The following is a 19144-nucleotide window of genomic DNA, read 5'->3' on the forward strand; positions in this document are numbered from 1 at the left end:
CAGACAGCGCGAAGGGCGCCACTACCCCCATGTGCCTCATTTGACCTTCTCCGGCTTCCGTTTGTCTCTCCCCTCCCCTTCCCCGTTCTGATTGGCTAGGTGGGCATCGGCCCCGCCTCCCTTCTCAGTGCGGGCGGGAGGGAGCGTTTTGTAATTGGTTGATCTGACCTCTTAGCTCCGCCTCCTTTAGTTTGTCATTGGCTTGGCTCGCTTCCTCTGGGCCTGTCTTGCAATTGGTTTACCTAGCCAAGGTGGGGGGGGGTCAGTGCCGTTCCGATGCCTAATTGGTCGAAGGCCGCGGTGTGGGCGTTGCCTTTACGTATTTTAACTCTGATTGGCTGAGCTCCCCACCTCCTGTTCAATCTCACCGGCTACGTCCTTCCTTCTCTCTCGCGTCTGGGCTCGACGCGCTCTGATTGGGCGGGAGGCGGCACCGCGCGCCTGCGCGCTGCGCTGCGGAGGAGGAAGATGGCGGCGGCGGCGGCGGCGGCTCGCGGGCTGGTCGTGGTGGCGGCGGCGTGCGGGGCCCGCGCGCTGAGGGGCGGCTGCTGCCGGCGGCCCCGGGCGGCCCCGGGCCGGTTCCTCAGCGCGGGGGCGCCGCAGCAGGGCGGGGGGGTGGCGCTGGCCGAGGCGCTGCTGCAGGACAAGCTCCGGCAGCACCAGCAGGTGAGGGGGCGTGGCTGCTAATGGGGGGGCAGCGGAGGGGTGTCGTGGGGGGAGGGGTGTCTGAGGAGAGGAGGCGTGGGGGGAGGGGTGTCTGAGGAGCATGGGGATGGAGGGGGAAGGGTGAGGTGGGGGGAAGAGTGGGGTGGGGGTGTCTGGGGAAGGGGGGACGGAGGAGGAGGGGTGGGGGTGTCTGGGGGTGGGGGGATGTGGGGGAGGGGTGGAGTGGGGGTGTCTGGGGGGAGGAATGTGGGGAGAGGGGGCATGGAGGGGGAAGGGTGGGGAGAGGGGGGCTGGGGAAGGGGGGACGGAGGAGGAGGGGTGGGGGTGTCTGGGTGTGGAGGTGTCTGAGGAGAGAGGGGATGGAGGGGTGGGGGTATCGTGGGGGGTTGTGGGGGAGGGGTGGAGTGTGGGTGTCTGGGGGGAGGAGTGTGGGGAGAGGGGGCATGGAGGGGGAAGGGTGGGGGGAGGGGGCTGGGGTGTCGGGTGGAGGGGTGTCTGGGCAGGGGGATGGAGGGGTGGGGTGGTGTCGTGGGGAGAGGGGGGATGGAGGGGTGGGGGAGTCTGAGGGGAGGGAGGGAGGGATGGGGAGAGGAGACAGGAAGGAGTGGAGCTGAAATCAAGGGCAGAGGGATTGGTAGGTTCTCATGGGGGATTGGGAGCTGGTGTGTGGGGAGGGGGGTTATCATGGGGGAGGGAATATGTGTGGAGGTTATCAGTGGGGATGGTGTGTGGGGAGGAGGAGATGAGGTCATGGGGGGGTTATTAGTGGGGGAGGGAAAGAGTATGTGTGGGGAGGGACCGGAGAGGGAGGAGAAATTAGAGAGGGGGTGGGAATTGTTATTGGGGAAGGAGAGGGAGGAGGAGTTATATCAGACAAAACACACGCTGTCGAGCCAGGCAGGAGTTGAACCTACAATCTTCTGATCCATAGTCAGGCGCATTATCCATTGTGCCACTGAGGAGGAGTGAGGGGCGGGTAGTTTTCATTGCAAGGAAAGAGGGAGGGAGGATGGAAGGGGGGAGTGGGGTTGTTGATGGGGGGGAGCATGGTGGATGGGGGGACAGGAGAAGGGGCGATTGATTGTGGGGGAGTTTAGGTGCTGTTGGGAGGAGGATGAGGTGTTTGTTGGGGAGACGCTGTGATAAAAAAAAGGTGTGTGTGGTGATGGGGCGGCCCTCAGGAGGGAGGGGGACAGATCAGATCCAGCACTGGGGGTTTGTCTTTTGGTGGGGAGGAGGATGGTCTGCTGGGCAGGGGAACAGGAGGAAGGAGGCTGTGAATGGGGGAAGATAGGAAGTGTGAGGGGGATATCAGTGAGCGGTTGGGGGCTGGAATTGGAGAAGGAATGGGGCTGGGTGGGGAGCAAAGGTGGGGTTGGGTGGACTGTAAGTGGGCTGGGAGGGAGGATGGATGGAGTTGGGGAGAGACCAGAGGGTGATTTGTCATTGATGGGAAGGGATGGGGTGTGAATTGTGAGAAGATGGGGACCAAAGAAGGGAGAATTGGTGGTTGTCAGTGGGGGAGGGAGGTGTTGTATTACTTTAGATGGGATACAGAGGTCAAAGGTGTTAACATAATCCAGTCGTTCTCCATCATTAAGTAGCGTTAAACAAGATGTGAGGTTTGGTATGCAGAGAGCTCAGCCTACTTAGTCCCATGGCTAACACACCATTAACAATCCTTTTAACCTTTTATGAAAGATACAGAAAAGAAGGAAAATCGGGTAAAGCATTCTAAACATAAAATACAAAATAGGCATCCCTTGTTCCCTGTCCCTTTTGGCTGGGGAGAGCTTTTTAGGAGGAATCCCCCCTACTGTTTGACAGCTTCTTAGATGGTATCAGAGATGGTAATAACTCTCCTTTTGGAAGAAGCTTAGCTGAGAAGAGTTGGAGTTGCTGCTGTTAAAAGTCCGATCCTTTTCCACCCCAGATGGTGTTTGGGATTCAGCAGGAGCCTGTAGAGGTGGGAGTAGCATCTGTGTCCCTCTCTCTGGCCCTGTCTGATCAGGACATCTCTTAGACTCAGGATGACAAAGGCCTGGGGTCCCAGGAGATCATGGGGGCTGGGAACTAAGATGGTGAAGCTCACTCCAGAAGCCAGTTTTTCTCCCGAAAGCCTTTCCTTAAGGACCCACAAAGAGAGCGATGGGTGGAATAACCCATCCTCTATTATTTTGTCCATCAGTTAGTCCTAGTTTCCAACACACTGGCTTTGGTTCATTGATTTCTGGTTCTGCATTCTCCTTGTTTACCAGGCATTACCTTAACACAAGCCTTGAGTTATATCGGTTGGCCTTTTTGTTTGGACTAGTTCAGTCTTTCTGTCTCCCTTTCATACCTTTCCCCTTCAACACTTGTTGTTACAGGTTATTATGACATCTTATGAGCTTACCCTCACTTTTTACAGATAAACTCACTGTTGGGGTAAATCTGTAGACCGAGTTATTACATCTGGGGTGGGAGGGGGTGTATGTGCGGGGGGAGGACATTAGAAAAGGTTGAGGGCATTGTCAGTGGGAAGGAAGAGAGCATGGGGTGGAGGGAGAAAGAGAAGGGGGGATTATCAGAGAGTGGGGGAAGGGTAGTGAGGTAGGTTGTTAATGGGCAGGACCAGAAATGGCTGGGAGGGGATTAGGGTGGGGGGCTTGTCAGTGGGGGCAGGAAGGATGGTGTTTGGGGAAGGTTGAAGATTGGGAAGGGCATGGTTGTGGGGGGGGGGGTGAGGGGAAGGCTTGGGGTTGCCATCCAAAGGGAAGTGGGGCTGGGAAGAGATGGGGAGGTAAAAGCAGAGGGGGAGGTTCTGAATTGGTTGGAAGGATGGTGTATGGAGAGTTGAAAGACAGGGATTTGATGATGGGGTCTGATGGAGTTGGGGAGCATGGGGGCAAGGGGAGGGATTAGGGAAAAGGGAAGTTGTTCTTGTCTCATCTAGTGACCTGTCTGGCATACTGTCAGGGTACGTCTACACTACTGGCCGTATCGGCGGGTAGCAATCGATTTCTCGGGGATCGATGTATCGCGTCTCATCTAGATGCAATATATCGATCCTCGAACACGCTCCTGTCGACTCCGGAACTCCACCAACACGAATGGCGGTAGCGGAGTTGACGGGAGCCGCGGACGTTGATCCCGTGCCGTGAGAACGATAGGTAAGTCAGTCTAAGATGCTTTGACTTCAGCTACGCTATTCACGTAGCTGAAGTTGCGTATCTTAGATCGACCCGCCCGCCCCACCCCTCTCCCCAGTGTAGACCAGCCCTCAGAAATGGCCACCAATTGGCATTGAGAGGCAGGCATGACCTCAGCAGAAAGGTCATCAGGGCCTCTACCTGTCTGTCACAAGGTGGCACTGCTGAAAGGCCTTGCAGAGTCAGCTTTGTCCTGTCCCAACTCAATGTGTGTCAGGCTCCAGAATTAATGCCAAGACCCCAAAACATCCCACAAGCAGGTTGTGGAAATTAGGATATTCCCGGGAAACCTGGGATGGGAGAGAATTCTTACTTTCCATCACTGTATCTTTCCTCTTGGCATTGGCACTTCTCTTGCTGTCCACTCACTCACTCTTTATGTGCCAGACTGTTTGCCTGTTGCATCTCACATGGTTTGGTCTGGTTAGTGTTTGGAGGAGACGCAACCAGGAAAATCCCAGGGTGCTGCAGGGAGCTGTGTGGATATCTCAATGGGGGATGTGCTCATCTGCCTGTGCCAACCTCAGTGCCTTGACATGGTACTAGAGACTGCTGGGTGGTTCAGGGACGTTGCTCGTTTTCAAATGAGATCTAGCCCAGAGGTCCTGACCACTTGAAAGCAGTACAGTTCCTGTGGTAGTTTTCAAAAGGGCAGCTGGGTGTTTAATCTTGGTCTCATGCCCATATTTCTGCTTGGATAATCATATTCGTCCATCCTACTTCTCAGTGGGTATGAGTCTTTACGGTGCTATTAGGCTTTTAACCACGGGAGTAAAAAGTAAACGTAGTGCTGTTTTTATAGTTGTCCCAGTTTTAATATCTCAGCTCTCTCAAATGGTTGCTAAACACAATTGTATTCTGGTTAAGACTTGGCATTCAGATTTCAGGCTCAGGTGCAAACATTTCCCCAGTGGTTTATTTTAACCCTCCAAAAAGTAAGGGGAAAGTACCTGGTAGCAGAACTTTAAAGCAGTCTTGTAAAATTGTCATGAAAACGTACCGTGCTAAGAACAAAACCCCACTGCCCTACTCTTGGCCATGATGTCTGATCACTAATGAAAAAACCTTGTACTTTACTCTGCCTAAGCAAATGGATGAGGAGAATTTTGCAAGTCTGATGCTATTTTCTTGGGGTCAGGGGTTTTCTCTGGTTGGCACAACATTTGACAGTGTGTGTTTGTGCCTCATTAATAGTGCAGAGAAACCTTAGGGGAGACCAGTCTTCCCAGGCTGAGATGGCTGGACTAGATGTGGGGTCAGAATGGGGGGCGGTGGGGAGATGATGGTACTTTAACAACACTATCACGAGGTGCCATGCTCAGTGGATTGCACAAATCTTCCTCTTGGATGCTTGAGCAGCATAAAAATAGGTAACATTGTTGGCATTTAATTGCCTCATTGGGATTCAGAATTCCCTTTGGATGAATGAAGCAGTTAATGCTCCTTTTAGAGCTTTTGTTTCAGGCAGTCTGCATATTCAGGCAGACTCCACTATATTGACTTACAGTCATTTCACATTTCGAAGGATCCATCTATACCGTAATGGCTGAAGAATTTGCTAATCTGATCTCTGACTAGATGATGTAATGGATCCTGTCCATCTCTAGTTTCTCTGATTGTTAATTGCTTTCTTTATTCCTGTGACAGGTTCGGTAATCACGTTCTGGTACTAAACAGAAAGGCCAGTGGAATTCTTTCCCTAGAGGTTTTGAGTCCAGTGAGTCAGTTATTTGCCTGTGTGTGGTTCTCTTCTCTGTAGCTATGAACCTTGACTTCTGTCACTTTCACACCCACTAACTTAAATCTTTTCTCTTTTCCCATCCTCTGTGGGTAGTCAACAGAGGGAGGAGATGGGAAAGGCTCCAGTTCTGATGAGCAGCAAGAGAAGAAACAGAAGGAAAATACAGCCTATGCCAAGAAAATGGTGCTCCGGATAGCAGGGCTAATGGGAGCTGGTAGCGGGATAGCAGTTATCTATATTTTTGGTAAGTTGTTCCAATCCATTTGGGATATAAATGTATTAACAATTATATAAAAATGTCAGCAAATGTGTTTTCTCAGTGCTCTTCTGATTATTCTCTAGCAGCTGATTTCCCCCTGCCCAATAACTGGCTGTATTTAATTACCTTTCTTCCAAGGATTTCAAGGCTTTTACAAAAGCTTAGCTCACAACCCCATTGCAAGGCTGTGAAGGATAGTTATTCCTGTTGTATAGATGCTTAAGGTGCATGCCATGACTTGTGTCACAAGAGTCGGTAGCAGGGTCAGGAATAGAACCCAGGAGTTCTGTTCTCTCCCTTTGTATTTAATTTTTATATTACCGTGGTGTTCAGAGATCCCAGTCAGGATCAGGGCCCCATCTGTAGAAGGGGAGCTAATGATCCTGACCTCCCTTGTAAATGGTACACCCCCCGACTCATCAGATATTCAGTTCTTAAAGGACAACAAGAAGTCCGGTGGCACCTTAAAGACTAACAGATTTATTTGGTCATAAGCTTTCATGGGTGAAAAACCTCACTTCTTCAAATATTCTTAAAGGAACCCAGCATGGGAAATCTAACCCTGACATTCCTTTTATGAGTGCCACATAAATTACTTTGAGATGTAAAAGCACTAAATAAAGCTAGGCATTATTGTGCTAGGTGCTGTTCAAAGAGCCTGCAATCTAATCCACTAGACCTCCCTTGCTTGATCTGTCTAGATACTTACATGACACCCATCACTGTAGTATCCGACCTTCATGCAAAAGGTGTCTGGCCAGTCAGTTTAGCCGGGAAGGGGGTTTGTTGATATCCCAACATAGTACCAAGACTGCTAGTTTTTTTTTTTTAAAGGGATGCTTGTATTTTAATGGCAATTTTAAAAATGTTTTTCGGGAAACTTAGCATTGATATCTCTGGCACAGAACTGAGGCCCATTAGTGAGACAGTCTGTACTACTGCAGTCTGTTTATAATGTAGTCTTCTGTTTCCAGAGCTGTCAACGTGGAATCCTTCGTGATCACTACCTTCGCTTAATACCCTACTTATTGCACGATGTCGCACATGAATAAATGGAATAACTGCATCGTTGATTTGTGTTGGGTGCTTTCTGATCTGAACAAAGTGAGGGTGCAGGAACATCTTGTGCCACAACTTCTCAGGCTGGGGAAGTTTCTCTGCTGTTTGCAGAGATCTGTTTGTTGGGTTGAGGCCTTCACATTTTTAATGTGCCCGGGTGTACACATGGGTTCTGGGACCTGTTTGTAAATGTTCGTGTTGCACAGTGTTGGCTGATAAAGTGACTGATATTTTCTTCCTCTTCTGTTTTGCTGGCAGGTAGTAATTCAGTGGACGAGCAAGGGGCTAAGGTAAGGTGCTTTCTGTGTTCTTTGGCTTTTGCTCCTCATGATACAAGGGAATTGTCGGTAGAGCTGCAGTGAACAACAGTGCTGTTTGCTTGGTGAATGCCACAAGAGGGCGCTGTTCTTATTTGAACGTGTTCTGCATGGCTGCTTATGTCTGCACCAGGAATCCATAATAATCTTGCTTACATGAATGAATGGTACAAGGTTAGGTTTATGGTTGGGGGTAGGGGGGTGTTCATTAAATCAGTCAGTTACTCAGACAGTTATCGCTGTTCTCTTAGTAACTGGCCAGCTGAACTTTGCTCATTGGCTGTGATTTGGATTACTTCCTCCTTACCAAGTGAGGAGGAGACAGGAACAGTTCTCAGCCTAAGCCAGAGAGTCCAGTTTTAAGACAGACAGGCCCAGGGACCAGCCAAGAGGAATGAAATAAGAATTGTTTCTGTGCACAGCTTGTGATTGTCCTGTTGCTGGCTGAGGCATAGGAGATCCTTTTAGTTCTATAGAGGCCGCTCACACTTGACTGCGTGGACCTCTTCAGTACAAGAAGCCTAATCACAGCACGGTGTGTGCACGCGCTCTGCTGTTTTGTTTTCTGGGGTTTTGTAAAGACCATTCTGTAGTAGCTCCCGGTATACCCTTTAAATCCCATTCTTTCAGGGCCTAGTCCTGACAAGTGTCTTCTTCCCAGCAGGGGGCATGATGGTATAGAAGGAGCTTTGAGGTCTCTATCAGCGACATTGGCTTCAATTTCCACTGGGAAAGAATCAGAAAAAAATTTGATGTGTGGATCTCTGGGGATGTGCACTACGGGAAAGGATTATGTGCTAAGTAAAGGCAGGGTTTCGTAGTGTTGGGGACAAAAGCTTTGAAATATCCTGGGTATTGGGTTTGACCTTGAAACTCCATGATGTTGGTTTGGGGGTACTGGGCTAGTTCAGGGATCTACATTTTTGCTCGACATGCGTTGTCCCGATGGGGACAGTGGTCATGGATCAAATAGTTCAGCAGAGTTCTCTTCACTGCATTCTAAATTCTCTCATTAGCGCTAATTCTGCTCAGTTGTTAAACGCAAGAAGGGAGAGAGAGTTCTCTAGCTTCGATAGGTCTTGCTCAGTTTTTCATAAGACCTTGCCCCATCTCTTTTGCAGCTGTCAACGGCTGTGTCAGTTCTTTGCAGGCTTCAGCCATTGCTCAAACTTGAATGGCTCTTACAGGCATAGCTGCAGGGAATTTCAGGTTCCTCATGCTCTCTCTGCGCTGACAACTAGTGGCACAACTGCAGACGTCAGTGCTGTGTGTGAAAGTGACTTGCTCCATGTGTAGTCGAACTCTTCTGCCAAACTGTCCATCTCCTCGTTACAAATGGAGTTTCTGGGACTCTGTTGTTGCCTCAGGGTGCAGGAGTCTTCGATTGGACAGCCTGTTGCAGTTCTCATCCCACTCCCTTTTGGGATAGAACTCGCTGTTACGCCTTCTCTGCCACTCGAACCATCTCTTAAGCCAAAGGGGTTGGTTTGGTGGGTTTTTTTATAGTAATATTTTAGTCTTCTTCTGAGGGTTCAGCCACCAAATTAGTATCAAGTGCGACTTTGGTGTTTCAGAGCATAGACTATGTCCGCAGCTGTCACCATCTTCCTCTTGGCATGTTCACTGGTTGATGGCCTTGTGGTTCATGTTCTCCAGGGAAACCTTCCACACCTTTTGGGTCTCTTCATAAATCAGCCCGTAGAAGTGCATTGTACCCTCACAGCAATCCAGGTAATGAATAGTTTAGCAATACCTTGGATGTTTCCATGGAGTACTTTCCAATGGTACCTTGTCCCTCCTTTCCGGAGTCCCTTACCTTTGCTGAGGTGCCATGGGGAAACCCTTTTGTGCTGGTGATGGGCAGTCCTGGTTAAATAAGTCCTCTCTTTATTTTCATAAGAGAGGTACCTTGGAGTTGCATTTCCACGATCTTTCCAATCAGAATTCCATTAAATGGCTTTTGCCTTGATGATGTTGTCACCAGTCTCCTAAAAAACGGTGGTGAGCTTCCCTGATTTATTTTGCAGAGGGATCATCAAACAGGTGGTGGCAATCTCCTTTCACTACCAGGCTAGGGTGAATTTGAACCAATTGTGAAACCTGGAATGAAAAGCTCTTGCAACCTATTATTGCTCCTCTGAGCCATCCAGTCATTCCTGGGAACTTTCCCCAGCTCATGTAACAAGAGCAAATGTGTCTCAGTGTCATGGGAGAAGGGAGCGGCGTGGTATAGAATAGCTGCTGTCCACGTTCCTAAACATATATGGCGCCATCTGGTTTGTTAATGGGTGTCCAGAGAAGCCAACGTGACTTGAGCAGATCTGCTAGGGGCCTGGTGGATTGAGTTGGGAGACTGAAAAAGTTGTCCATTATCTTCTATTGGTATCAATCCAATGGGCCTTAGCGGATCTGCTCAAGTCACGCTGGTTTCTTTGGACACCCATTAACAAACCAGATGGAGCCATATAGGTTTAGGAATGCAGACAGCAGCTATTGGCATTGGAAAAGGTTCAGAAAAGGGCAACGAAAATGATTAGGGATATGGAACAGCTTCTGTGTAAGGAGAAACTGGGAAGACTGGGACTTTTCAGCTTGGAAAAAAGACAACTAAGGAGAGATATTGAGGTCTGTAAAATCATGAGTGGTATCCAGAAAGTAGATAAGTGTTGTTTACTTCTTCTCATAACACAAGAACTAGGGGTCACCAAATGAAATTAATAGACAGCAGGTTTAAAACAAAGAAGTATTTCTTCACACGACGCACAGCCGAACTGTGGAACTCCTTGCCAGAGGATGTTGTGAAGGCTGAGAGCATAACAGGGTTAAAAAAAAGAACTAGATTAAGTTCATGGAGGACAGGTCCATCAATGGCTATTAGCCAGGATGGGCAGGGATGTTGCCAGAAGCTGGGAATGAGCGACAGGGGATGGATCACTTGATGATCACCTGTTCTGCTCATTCCCTCTGAGGCACCTGGCACTGGCCACTGTCAGAAGACAGGATTCAAGGCTAGATGGACCCTTGGTCTGACCCAGTAGGGCCATTCTTATGTTCCAGGGGAAGCTGTGGAGGGTTAATATGGTTCTGTTTGGAGGCCATTCGTTTTTTCTGTAGAACACTGCCATTGAGTGAATTGTGTCCGGGGTAACAGCACATTAGGATCATAGGCTTTTAGACTGATTTTTTTTTCCTTAGGCTGCTGATCACGTACAGCTTCTGATTTAACTGGGATGCCTGGGTGCTCAGCCCTCTGAAAACCAGGCCAATGGTCCAGTAATTAACGGGAAAAGACCTGTTAGAGCGCGTCCAGTGCCTGCCTGCCTCCCCACCTTGCTGCCTCTCTTCCTGTTGGGCTGAAACTTATGTCATAGGAACAAATGGATCTTGAGGTGTTCTGGAAAAAGGGTACTGCATTCTGAGACAGATGAAATTTCCTCCAGAGATATCACTTTCCCTCCTCCCCCGATGCCCTTTGGAAACTTACAATGGACCCTTCTTTTCCAGTGCAACAGGGAAAACCTGATCTTGAGCAGAGGGCTTGGAGAAGGCAGATATGAATGTTGAATGGCTTACGTGCTGTCCGACAGAGGGTGGCCTTTCCAAGGGAGTACGGCTCATTGGCCCTGTCTTCAAAGGGACCAGTGGGTGGAATGACTGCTCCATTCCTCTCTGAAAGTAGGAGCAGCTGGACCAAATCAGCAGGAGTATCCTGCCCTTTTCTGAAGAAAGAGTACTGCATTTTCTTTTTTCCATGGGGCGGGGGGGAAGCTAAGGGAGTTCCTGTGTAGGCAAGGATTATGCGTGTGATTAGAACTGTTGCTACCTTGAAATGCCTTCTTTCGTCTCTCTGCCCAGTGCTTGCCACCTCTTAGGCTTGAGCATGTTCCTGTTGGATGCCCATGTTTTCCGATGTCCTGAGACTGTAGACAGAAGCTGGGAGAACGTCTGGTCAAAAGTTCCCACAGATGCATTACGATCTGTATTACAACCCGCACATGCTGCCATGGACATGTGAATGGGCCTTGCTGATGGGACTGTGGGAACTCGCCTGACTGTGGCCTCTTCCACAGCCTACCTGTTACCTTCAACACCCCATTGTTCTTTGAAGGGCTGGGAATGGTCAAGTCTTCGAGTGAGTAGTTCTTGTAACGTGTATCTATCTGCACCTCTCATCCTCCCTTTGATGCTGTTGGGGGCAGCTGTAAGAGGGGAGCTGTAAGAGGGGTGAACTGGTGCCTTTCAGGGCTTCTCCCTGCCCCTGGTGTTTTTAACCATTGAAGGAAAATGTTGTTTTCACGTCTTCCTATGTACTAGCTCTGCTTGTACCCATGTTTACTGGAACAGGTGTCCAGACCAAGCTTTCTTTAAACTAGTTCTTTGTGTGCTTTCCCTGGCGTGCCCAATGTACTGTTTTACCCTTGTCCTGCCTTCCATCCTGAAGTGACTGGAAATGGTGTCTCAAAGCAGCCTGTTAACGAGGCTTAAATTAGCTCTAGCCCTTGCTGCTCATTCTTGCATTCCATTTAGTGTATCTTTGTACAAAGACATCAGCATTTGTAGGAAGATGAGGGCCCTTGGTTGGCCTTTTCAGTGGAAAGTGGGTCCCTGCTCTAAGGATTTGGTGGGTATTTGTTTCTCCTTTGCTGTCCCCTTTGGAAATTGATGCACGGGCCACGGATCCTCTTGAAGCTCACCTTGCAGAGGAGAGTAGATGGCTGGGCTCTCTAGAGGGCACTTTCCCCATTGCCTGTGTAAAAATTTCTCCCTTTTTCAGATCTGGCCTTTCAGGTTGTTTTTTGATATGCAGCACGAGCCATGAGCCCAGTTGGGGCATTAAGGTGTGAATTGCTGCAGTGGTTACGCATTGCATATCCTCATGGCGTTCTGTATGGGGGAGAGTGGCTTTCTTTTTTGAAGTGCCTCTTGGCTTCCTGGCTGCCCTTTAAATGCAAGGCTTGTTTGATGTTCAGGCAAAGTTCCAATTCCTCACCTTGTTGTGAATAGCGGCTAATTGTCATGGGGGGAAGCGCCCCATAATATCCCCCTCTGGTGCAGCTGAGGGCGGCACACTTCCCTGGTATCCTCAGGTGAATGACTTCACTGCCCTAGATGGGAAGTTGGAGCCTGTGTGCTGACAACACACTTCTCTCACGTCCCCGCAAATATCTCTTCTCACCTTGGGTAGGCAGCAGGTCTCGTTGCTGTCGGCACATGCCATCTGCCGGTGTGAGAACCAGCCATGCTAACAAGTCTTTTCCGTTATAACTGGACTCTTTGTAGAGCTCTGCTCTTGAAAATCATCCCTGAAATACAAGGAGTTAGTGCTCTGAGGGTAATTGTGACAAGATTGTTCCATTCCTACCGCCTCCTTCAACTGCGGGGGGGGGGGGCCGGCTCCTACATATACACAGTACGGGCTCAGGTGCTGCCTGGTATCTCAGTAAGCGCTCTGCTGGTCCCATTTGAGACTGATGCTGCTTTACATGGATACCTCTCAGGCTGTGGGAGGGGCTGCACTGGGCGGTAGGTGAGCGGTGCTGCTGGGATTATTCCTGTGCTGATCTGCTTGCCAGCTCAGGAATCTGTGCGTGTCCAGTAGACACTTGCTCTTGGGAGGGAAGAGAGAGTCTGCCCACAGGTGCTAGCTCTGTCTAGATTGTTGTGTAGCAGAGGGGCCACAGAGGCCTTCACCCAGCTAACTGTTCTTTGATGTAACTGCAGACCCGTGTTTCTCATAAACGCTTCGCAATGTAGTTACCTTGTTGCTTTCCTCTGTGGCAGTAAAAACCCCTTTGGCTTTCTTATTGATCCTATCTGCTTAAATGTCATATTCATGTGACTTGCCATAACGAGGTGTCTGGCTGGTAGCAACAGAGCAAATGTGCCTGGTTGGGAGGGCTTGGCACACTTCTCAGCTCCTTGAGAATCACATGGCATCATGTAATTGTATGTGCCTTGTCTGGTCACCTCTCCGTTGACTGGCTGTAAAACGGAGCAGCTTTTGATCTCTCTTTTCCCACACAGTTCTGCTCACGCTCTTTTTTTTTTTGGCTTCTAGACTGGGACTTGAACTGTTTGTTACAGTCCAGAGAAAAGCTTCCTCTTTCCCGGGAACTTTTAAAATGTAATATATGGGTGGTGAAAACACCCCAGCTGCTGGTGACTTTCTTAAAAAGCTGGATCATGCCAGCAGAGAACAAAACTGCAGATGGGATGTTGAAGTCTGAGGCAAAGGAAGGGAATTGGGACCAGATCTTTTCAGCAGATGTCATGAGATATGCTTGTGGAATAAAGGGATGTGACGTGTTGGGTAGATGAGATATGACTCGAAGGTGCAAATGAGGAAAACGGGAAAGGCCTCCAAATAATTCAGTGGCCTGCTCCCATTCCCAGGATGTTCTAACTCTTGCGTGAGCATAAATACACAGGCGGCTACTGCACGCTAAGTAGTAGTATTAACCCTGTTTATTACCGTAATGCCTATGGGCCAGTCAAGATCAGGTGCCGTTTTGCTAGGCATTATGCAAGCACAGGAGCGTTCTGAAGCTGTTGTTGGAGATTGTTACAGAACGTTTTTCTCCTTGAGGCTCTTAAACCTGTTGTTCCAGAGCTGCTTCCCCTGAAAATCTTACACGCTGTCACTGTAGCTAAGGCTGGCCCTTGATTGTGGAAAATGGTTACTTAGATTGGAACAGGGACAATGTTTTTGTTCTGTGTTTGTACATGGCTAGAACTATGGGGTCCTGCTCCATAACTAGGGCTCCTAGGTGCTACTGTAATACTCCAAATAGCATTAAAAAGGTACAGCTCCTAACACAGTGGAGTCCTGCTTCATGACTAGGGCTCTTGGGGTATGGTAATACAAATAATAAGACCTGACCAGATTCTTTTGGAAGCCTCACACTTTCCCTGTTTCCAATTTTCTTTTGGGTTCAGCCATCAAGACAGTGAGTGGAGGCTGGCAAAAGGCAGTAGCTCGCACTTTGAGAACTTCTTTCTTGTAGGTGAACATGGATGTTGACTGGGGATGACATCTGCAAAGAACTTGATTCAGTACGAGAACTGTAGAATGAAAGAGTAATAGTACTTGCAGTGAGAATGTACATAGTACTTTCCAGCCATTAGAGATCTGTGTGGTGTCACCCCGTAATGGACAAAGCTACTCCAGTCCCACTACTGCATTATGTTCAGAAGACCTTGTGTTATGCGCTATATAGTGTGTGGACAATCAGGGTCCAGGATGGCAGAAACTTTTTCAGTTTCAGGTTGTCTCCTGTCCTTGGCCTGGTGAGATCTTTTTTCTTCCCTATGTAGCCAATGTCCTTTTTTAGGTGTGCACCAAAATCCAGGAAGCCAATGGGAAAGATAAAATGAAGTGCTGACTGCCGCTTTTACTGCCAGGAGTCAACAAGCCTGCTGGAGCTGGAAAGAATTCCATACGCCTACTGGGAATGCCTACTAGGTACTGAAAGAGTGTTCTTTCACAAACCACCTTGTGGAGCCCTTCAGAGGGCATATAAACAAAACACTTCCCTTTTAAGAGCCAAGCACATAGGCTCCCCTTAACCGAAGTCCATAGCAAAGGTCTTGGCTCACTTCAGCCAAGTCCTGGGAAAGGTGATGTAATCCCGTTGCACCCGCTGGTTCTCTTTTTGGCTCAGCACTCTTGACTCTCGTTGCTGGACTGGGCCCCAGTTCCCCACAGCGTATTGCGGGAGGGGAGAATTAATTCCCTGCAAGTGGCCCAACCTGGCTAGTCAGGACAGCACCACGCATTCCGGGGCGGTATCTGGGGTCCCCCCTGGGGCTCAGGGAGAGAGTTTAACCCCCTTTCCTGACAGCCTCTGAATGGGCTTTATACACTCAGTGTCTCCGAGCTAAGGTTAGGCGCATGGATTTTCAGTTGTCTTGCCAGCTTCTCTGTCTAGATAGCACTGTTGAGCTTTAAAACCTAATTGAGCCAATGTGAACTGGTGGAGTGTGGGGCCAGTCCCCCCAGCCCCAAATTAAACTGCTGCCTTGAAGCTTGTTTGTTTTTTTTGTTTTTTTTTAATGCCCAGGCTGCCCTATCAGTTGCAGCTGCTGGCTAAAAGTCTTGTGACACACAATAGGAGAAGTGGGGCAGTTGTGCTTCTTGGTCCCTAGTGTGTTCAGAGTAAATGTTGGTCTGCTTGCCATGCAACTCTGGACTTAGAAGGTGAAATGAATTGTGAATGACCTTCCCCCTCTCCCTGCTAAAAGGAGGGTCAATCTGTTGATTCGTACCCCTCCTGTGCGTGTTACCTATAGAAGAAGCTGCAATGCTGGATTCCTGCCCTGGGTCTGTGGCCATCAGTTAAATAAATAAATAATGGAGATATACCTATCTCCTAGAACTGGAAGGGACCCTGAAGGGTCATCGAGTCCAACTCCCTGCCTTCATTAGCAGGACCAAGTACTGATTTTGCCCCAGATCCCTAAGTGGCCCCCTAAAGGATTAAACTTACAACCCTGGGTTTAGCAGGCCAATGCTCAAACCACTGAGCTATCCCTCCCCCTTTCATCTAAAATCTGGCATATTTAGCCATCTGGAGAAGTAGGTTAGTGCAGAGGCTGAAATTGCTGTACAGTTGCATGTCAGGTACGCACCCAACTTGGTAAGAGGCTGACTTCATTCAAGCCCCCTATGGCTCCCACTGACGAGTGAATGATGTCAAGGAGGATACCAGTGCTTGAAAGACTGGCCACAGAAGTACCATGCTGCAGGCACGTCTGACGCGTTTGGCATTGGAGTGGGCAAGTGATTAGACAGTCCCTGGCTTTTGCTCCGTTCTCCTTTGTTTGTGGATTTATCGGAGTGAGGAAGTTTTATAGCGAAGTCTGCTCACGTTGACTGATAACCAGGAGAGATCTGTCTGCTGGCTGACTAAAAACAATGTATTTAGGAGTGGTTAGTGCTGGAAAAACTGCATGAAAGCTCATGAACTGCCAGGATTATATGGCTTTCAGGTCCTTGGTGTATGTCCTTTTATTCCAAACATGGGCATTGTTGCTGATTTCTTACATATATTAGTATGAAACTCTGCCAGTGACGTAATATTGCTTCCTGGGAAGATGCAAATCCAAACAGGGTTTCCTTAATTAATCAGTAATGGAACCACCTGGAGGTTCTCGAGTAGTTACATGATTTGTTGGTCTAATTTGATAATTTTTGTTTTTAATTGAAGTTAAAATTGTATGACATTGCAGTTAAAATGAAAGCTGCCAGTGTACAGTGGTTTCTCATCTCTTTAATTAAAAAAAAGAAATTCACACTATGCTAAATTGATGTCTTGGTCTCTGAAATGCAGGGTGTTTGGGATTAATTCTGTGTCCAGAGTACCTCATCCATGTTTCACTCCAGTTCTTTTTTTAACATAATTCCAAACTCTGCAAAACACAGCCGTGATTCATAAACCTCCTTGCTTTTGAATGATGCAGTCAGTTACGATATGCTACTCGTTCCTCCCATGGGCTGTTAAAAAATAAACTCTTGATCAACAAGCATCTCGGCCTCAATCCTGCATCCACTCCCTGCAGACTGAAGTTCTATAGCAGACTCCCGCCTCGATACCCAAGCTTAGATCCTTTGGGAGATTTTCACATGCAGGGGGGATTGAGGGCGTGTGTGTGTGAGAGATTTCTTTTTGCAGCAAGTTGATCCAGTGGCCCTTAAATGAAAGTGAACTTTTCACCGAAGAATGTCACTTGTTCTGCTGAACAGCTATTCTGGTCCTGCACCTGTGTCAGGACACAATGAAACTTGCCCTTCTCCATTGCCTCCTTGTGTGTGTGGCTGGGGCCGGGGCTTGTTCTTTGACCAGTTAAGTTCCTTTTTGTTTGGTGTTGCAGATTCTATAGGGCTTAAACAGCTGGTCCATTATTATAGCTGTCTCTTCTTTTTTAAGTAGCCAATTGTTCTGGGTATTGAAAGGGCGTTCTTTCTCTAGTCACCTTTTCTCCTTGCATGTGGTTAGTGGAGCTTGGGTTGGAAGCTGACTTCGATTTGGGTTCTAGCCATCAGTACTGGTACTGTTTTCTTTGCCAGTGAAGCTGGCCACAAGAAGAATTGTGTATCGTGGAGGGGGGTCAAAGGTGAGCTGTATTGTAATTATAACTAGAGTGAACTTAAGAGAAATCTGTAGGGGAGTCCACCTTCCCAGGAGCCTGTTAATTCCTCATTGGGGTATTGCAAAGTGACACGCAACAGAGCTGAATGAGAGGAAGGATGGCCCAGTGGTAGGGTGCTAGCCTGGGACTGAGAGACCTGATTTCAGGTCCCCATTCTGCCACAGATTTCCTGTGTGACCCTGGGCAAGTCACTTAGCCTCTCAGTGCCTTGGTTCCCTGTCCTGCAAAATGAGGATAACAGGACTGACCTATGCACAAGGGTTGTGAGGATAAATACAGTCAATGTGGTGAGGTGTTTAAATAGGTGATAGCAAAAGGGACCTCTGGACACTAAATGCCTTCGCTGTGCTTTTCCTCCTCGCTCCTTAAGCCTCCAAAACATGTACATGCTTTAGATATATTTTAATTTGGGATCAGACCTGCAGAATGAAGTTTCTACAACCCACAGTGAAGCCCTCCACCACCCTCACCTATGAAAAACCTTATCCATTGCAGACTTTAAACCAGATTTGAAACATATTGAAATCTAATTGTAGTCCAGTAGTGGTTACAGTGTTGTGTGGGTAGGGTGAAATGCTCTTAGAAGAGCAGTGTGTTTAGCTTATATATATACATACACACACTCACAGTCACACACTTGTGAGGGAGCTAAGGGTACCTTGGCTATATAAGCTGGTTGCCTTGACCACAATATGTCATCCTCCACGAATCTAAAGGTGTTAGTCTAGGTGGTAGCTATATGGTTATAACTGTTAAATTGGGGAGCGGGGGGGTTAGTGCAGCTGGGCCATACGCTGTGTTAAGCTTGTACAGATGTGTGTCATCTAAGACTGGGTGAATTTGTTTGACTGAATCTTTTCTCAGCAAAAAAATGCAGACATGGTGACTACAGAACACTTTGTGAATTTGTGGTGATTTTGCGAAATTGTTTCAGTTAAAAAAAATTCCAAGAAAAAAACATTTAATTTTGAAAATTTCAAAGCAAAATGTGTTTTTTCCCAATTCAAAACAACTTTTTGTTTGGAAACTGACTTTAATATTTTGTTAGTTAAATGCTAAAAGTTGCTCAGTCAAAAAAATAAAGTTTCATTCAATCCAAAACTATTTTTTTTTTACTGTTTGATTCACCAAAAATGTTGTCTTTCAGTTTGATGTGAAATGATTTTTTTCCCAGTTTTTTTTTGATTGCCAGCAAACCAAAAAAATCCATCCTCTACCCAGTTCTAGTCAAGTTGTTTAATGTGCGACTGGAAGGCGCTCAGATGCTGCGGTGATGAATGTGGGATAAAAACGTATCTTGAAGCAAATGCAGTTCCAGACTTAAGTTTAGGAGTTAATATTTTGAAAAATTTAATAGTAAAAGTAATTTTAAAAGAAGATAATCTATGTATGACTGAAGCGATTCCCATAGGTTGCTAAATAAGGGATCTGCAGGATTCCTGGTTGACTGGTGCATTCTAAAAGTATTTCCTGATAGTGCAGAATAAATTCCTTAGCACTTTTCCTTCCACCATGTGTTTCCAGTTTCTTTTCCTTTTATTGAACTTACACTACAGCCTTCAGTCATCGCTACATATAGTTCTGCTGCAGCAAAGACGCAAAGCTGTCCTCCGGACAATAGGTGAGAAGGAATAACATGAGCTCACAGCACAGCAAATTCAGACGGTTATTTTATATAAGGCTGGGGACACGTTTTATGTGGTTTGAATGGGCAGCCTGTTCATTATTGAAATCTTGGCCGGATACACCTGTAAACTTATCA

General features: G+C 47.7%; 1 protein-coding gene across 1 annotated transcript in view; it reads left to right on the forward strand.

The window, feature by feature from the left end:
* The first annotated feature begins 588 nt into the window (after window positions 1–588).
* Window positions 589–19144, forward strand: part of TIMM50 (translocase of inner mitochondrial membrane 50) — a 49230-nt gene continuing 30674 nt past the window's right edge. Inside the window, exons 1-3 of the mRNA XM_030544401.1 lie at window positions 589–666; window positions 5692–5842; window positions 7175–7206. Coding sequence (XP_030400261.1) covers window positions 5779–5842; window positions 7175–7206 — 96 coding nt within the window. The 5' untranslated portion in view covers window positions 589–666; window positions 5692–5778. The remainder of the gene's footprint in view (window positions 667–5691; window positions 5843–7174; window positions 7207–19144) is intronic.

The sequence above is a fragment of the Gopherus evgoodei genome, unplaced genomic scaffold (genome assembly GCF_007399415.2).
Source record: "Gopherus evgoodei ecotype Sinaloan lineage unplaced genomic scaffold, rGopEvg1_v1.p scaffold_34_arrow_ctg1, whole genome shotgun sequence".
In the NCBI taxonomy this organism is placed as follows: domain Eukaryota; kingdom Metazoa; phylum Chordata; order Testudines; family Testudinidae; genus Gopherus; species Gopherus evgoodei.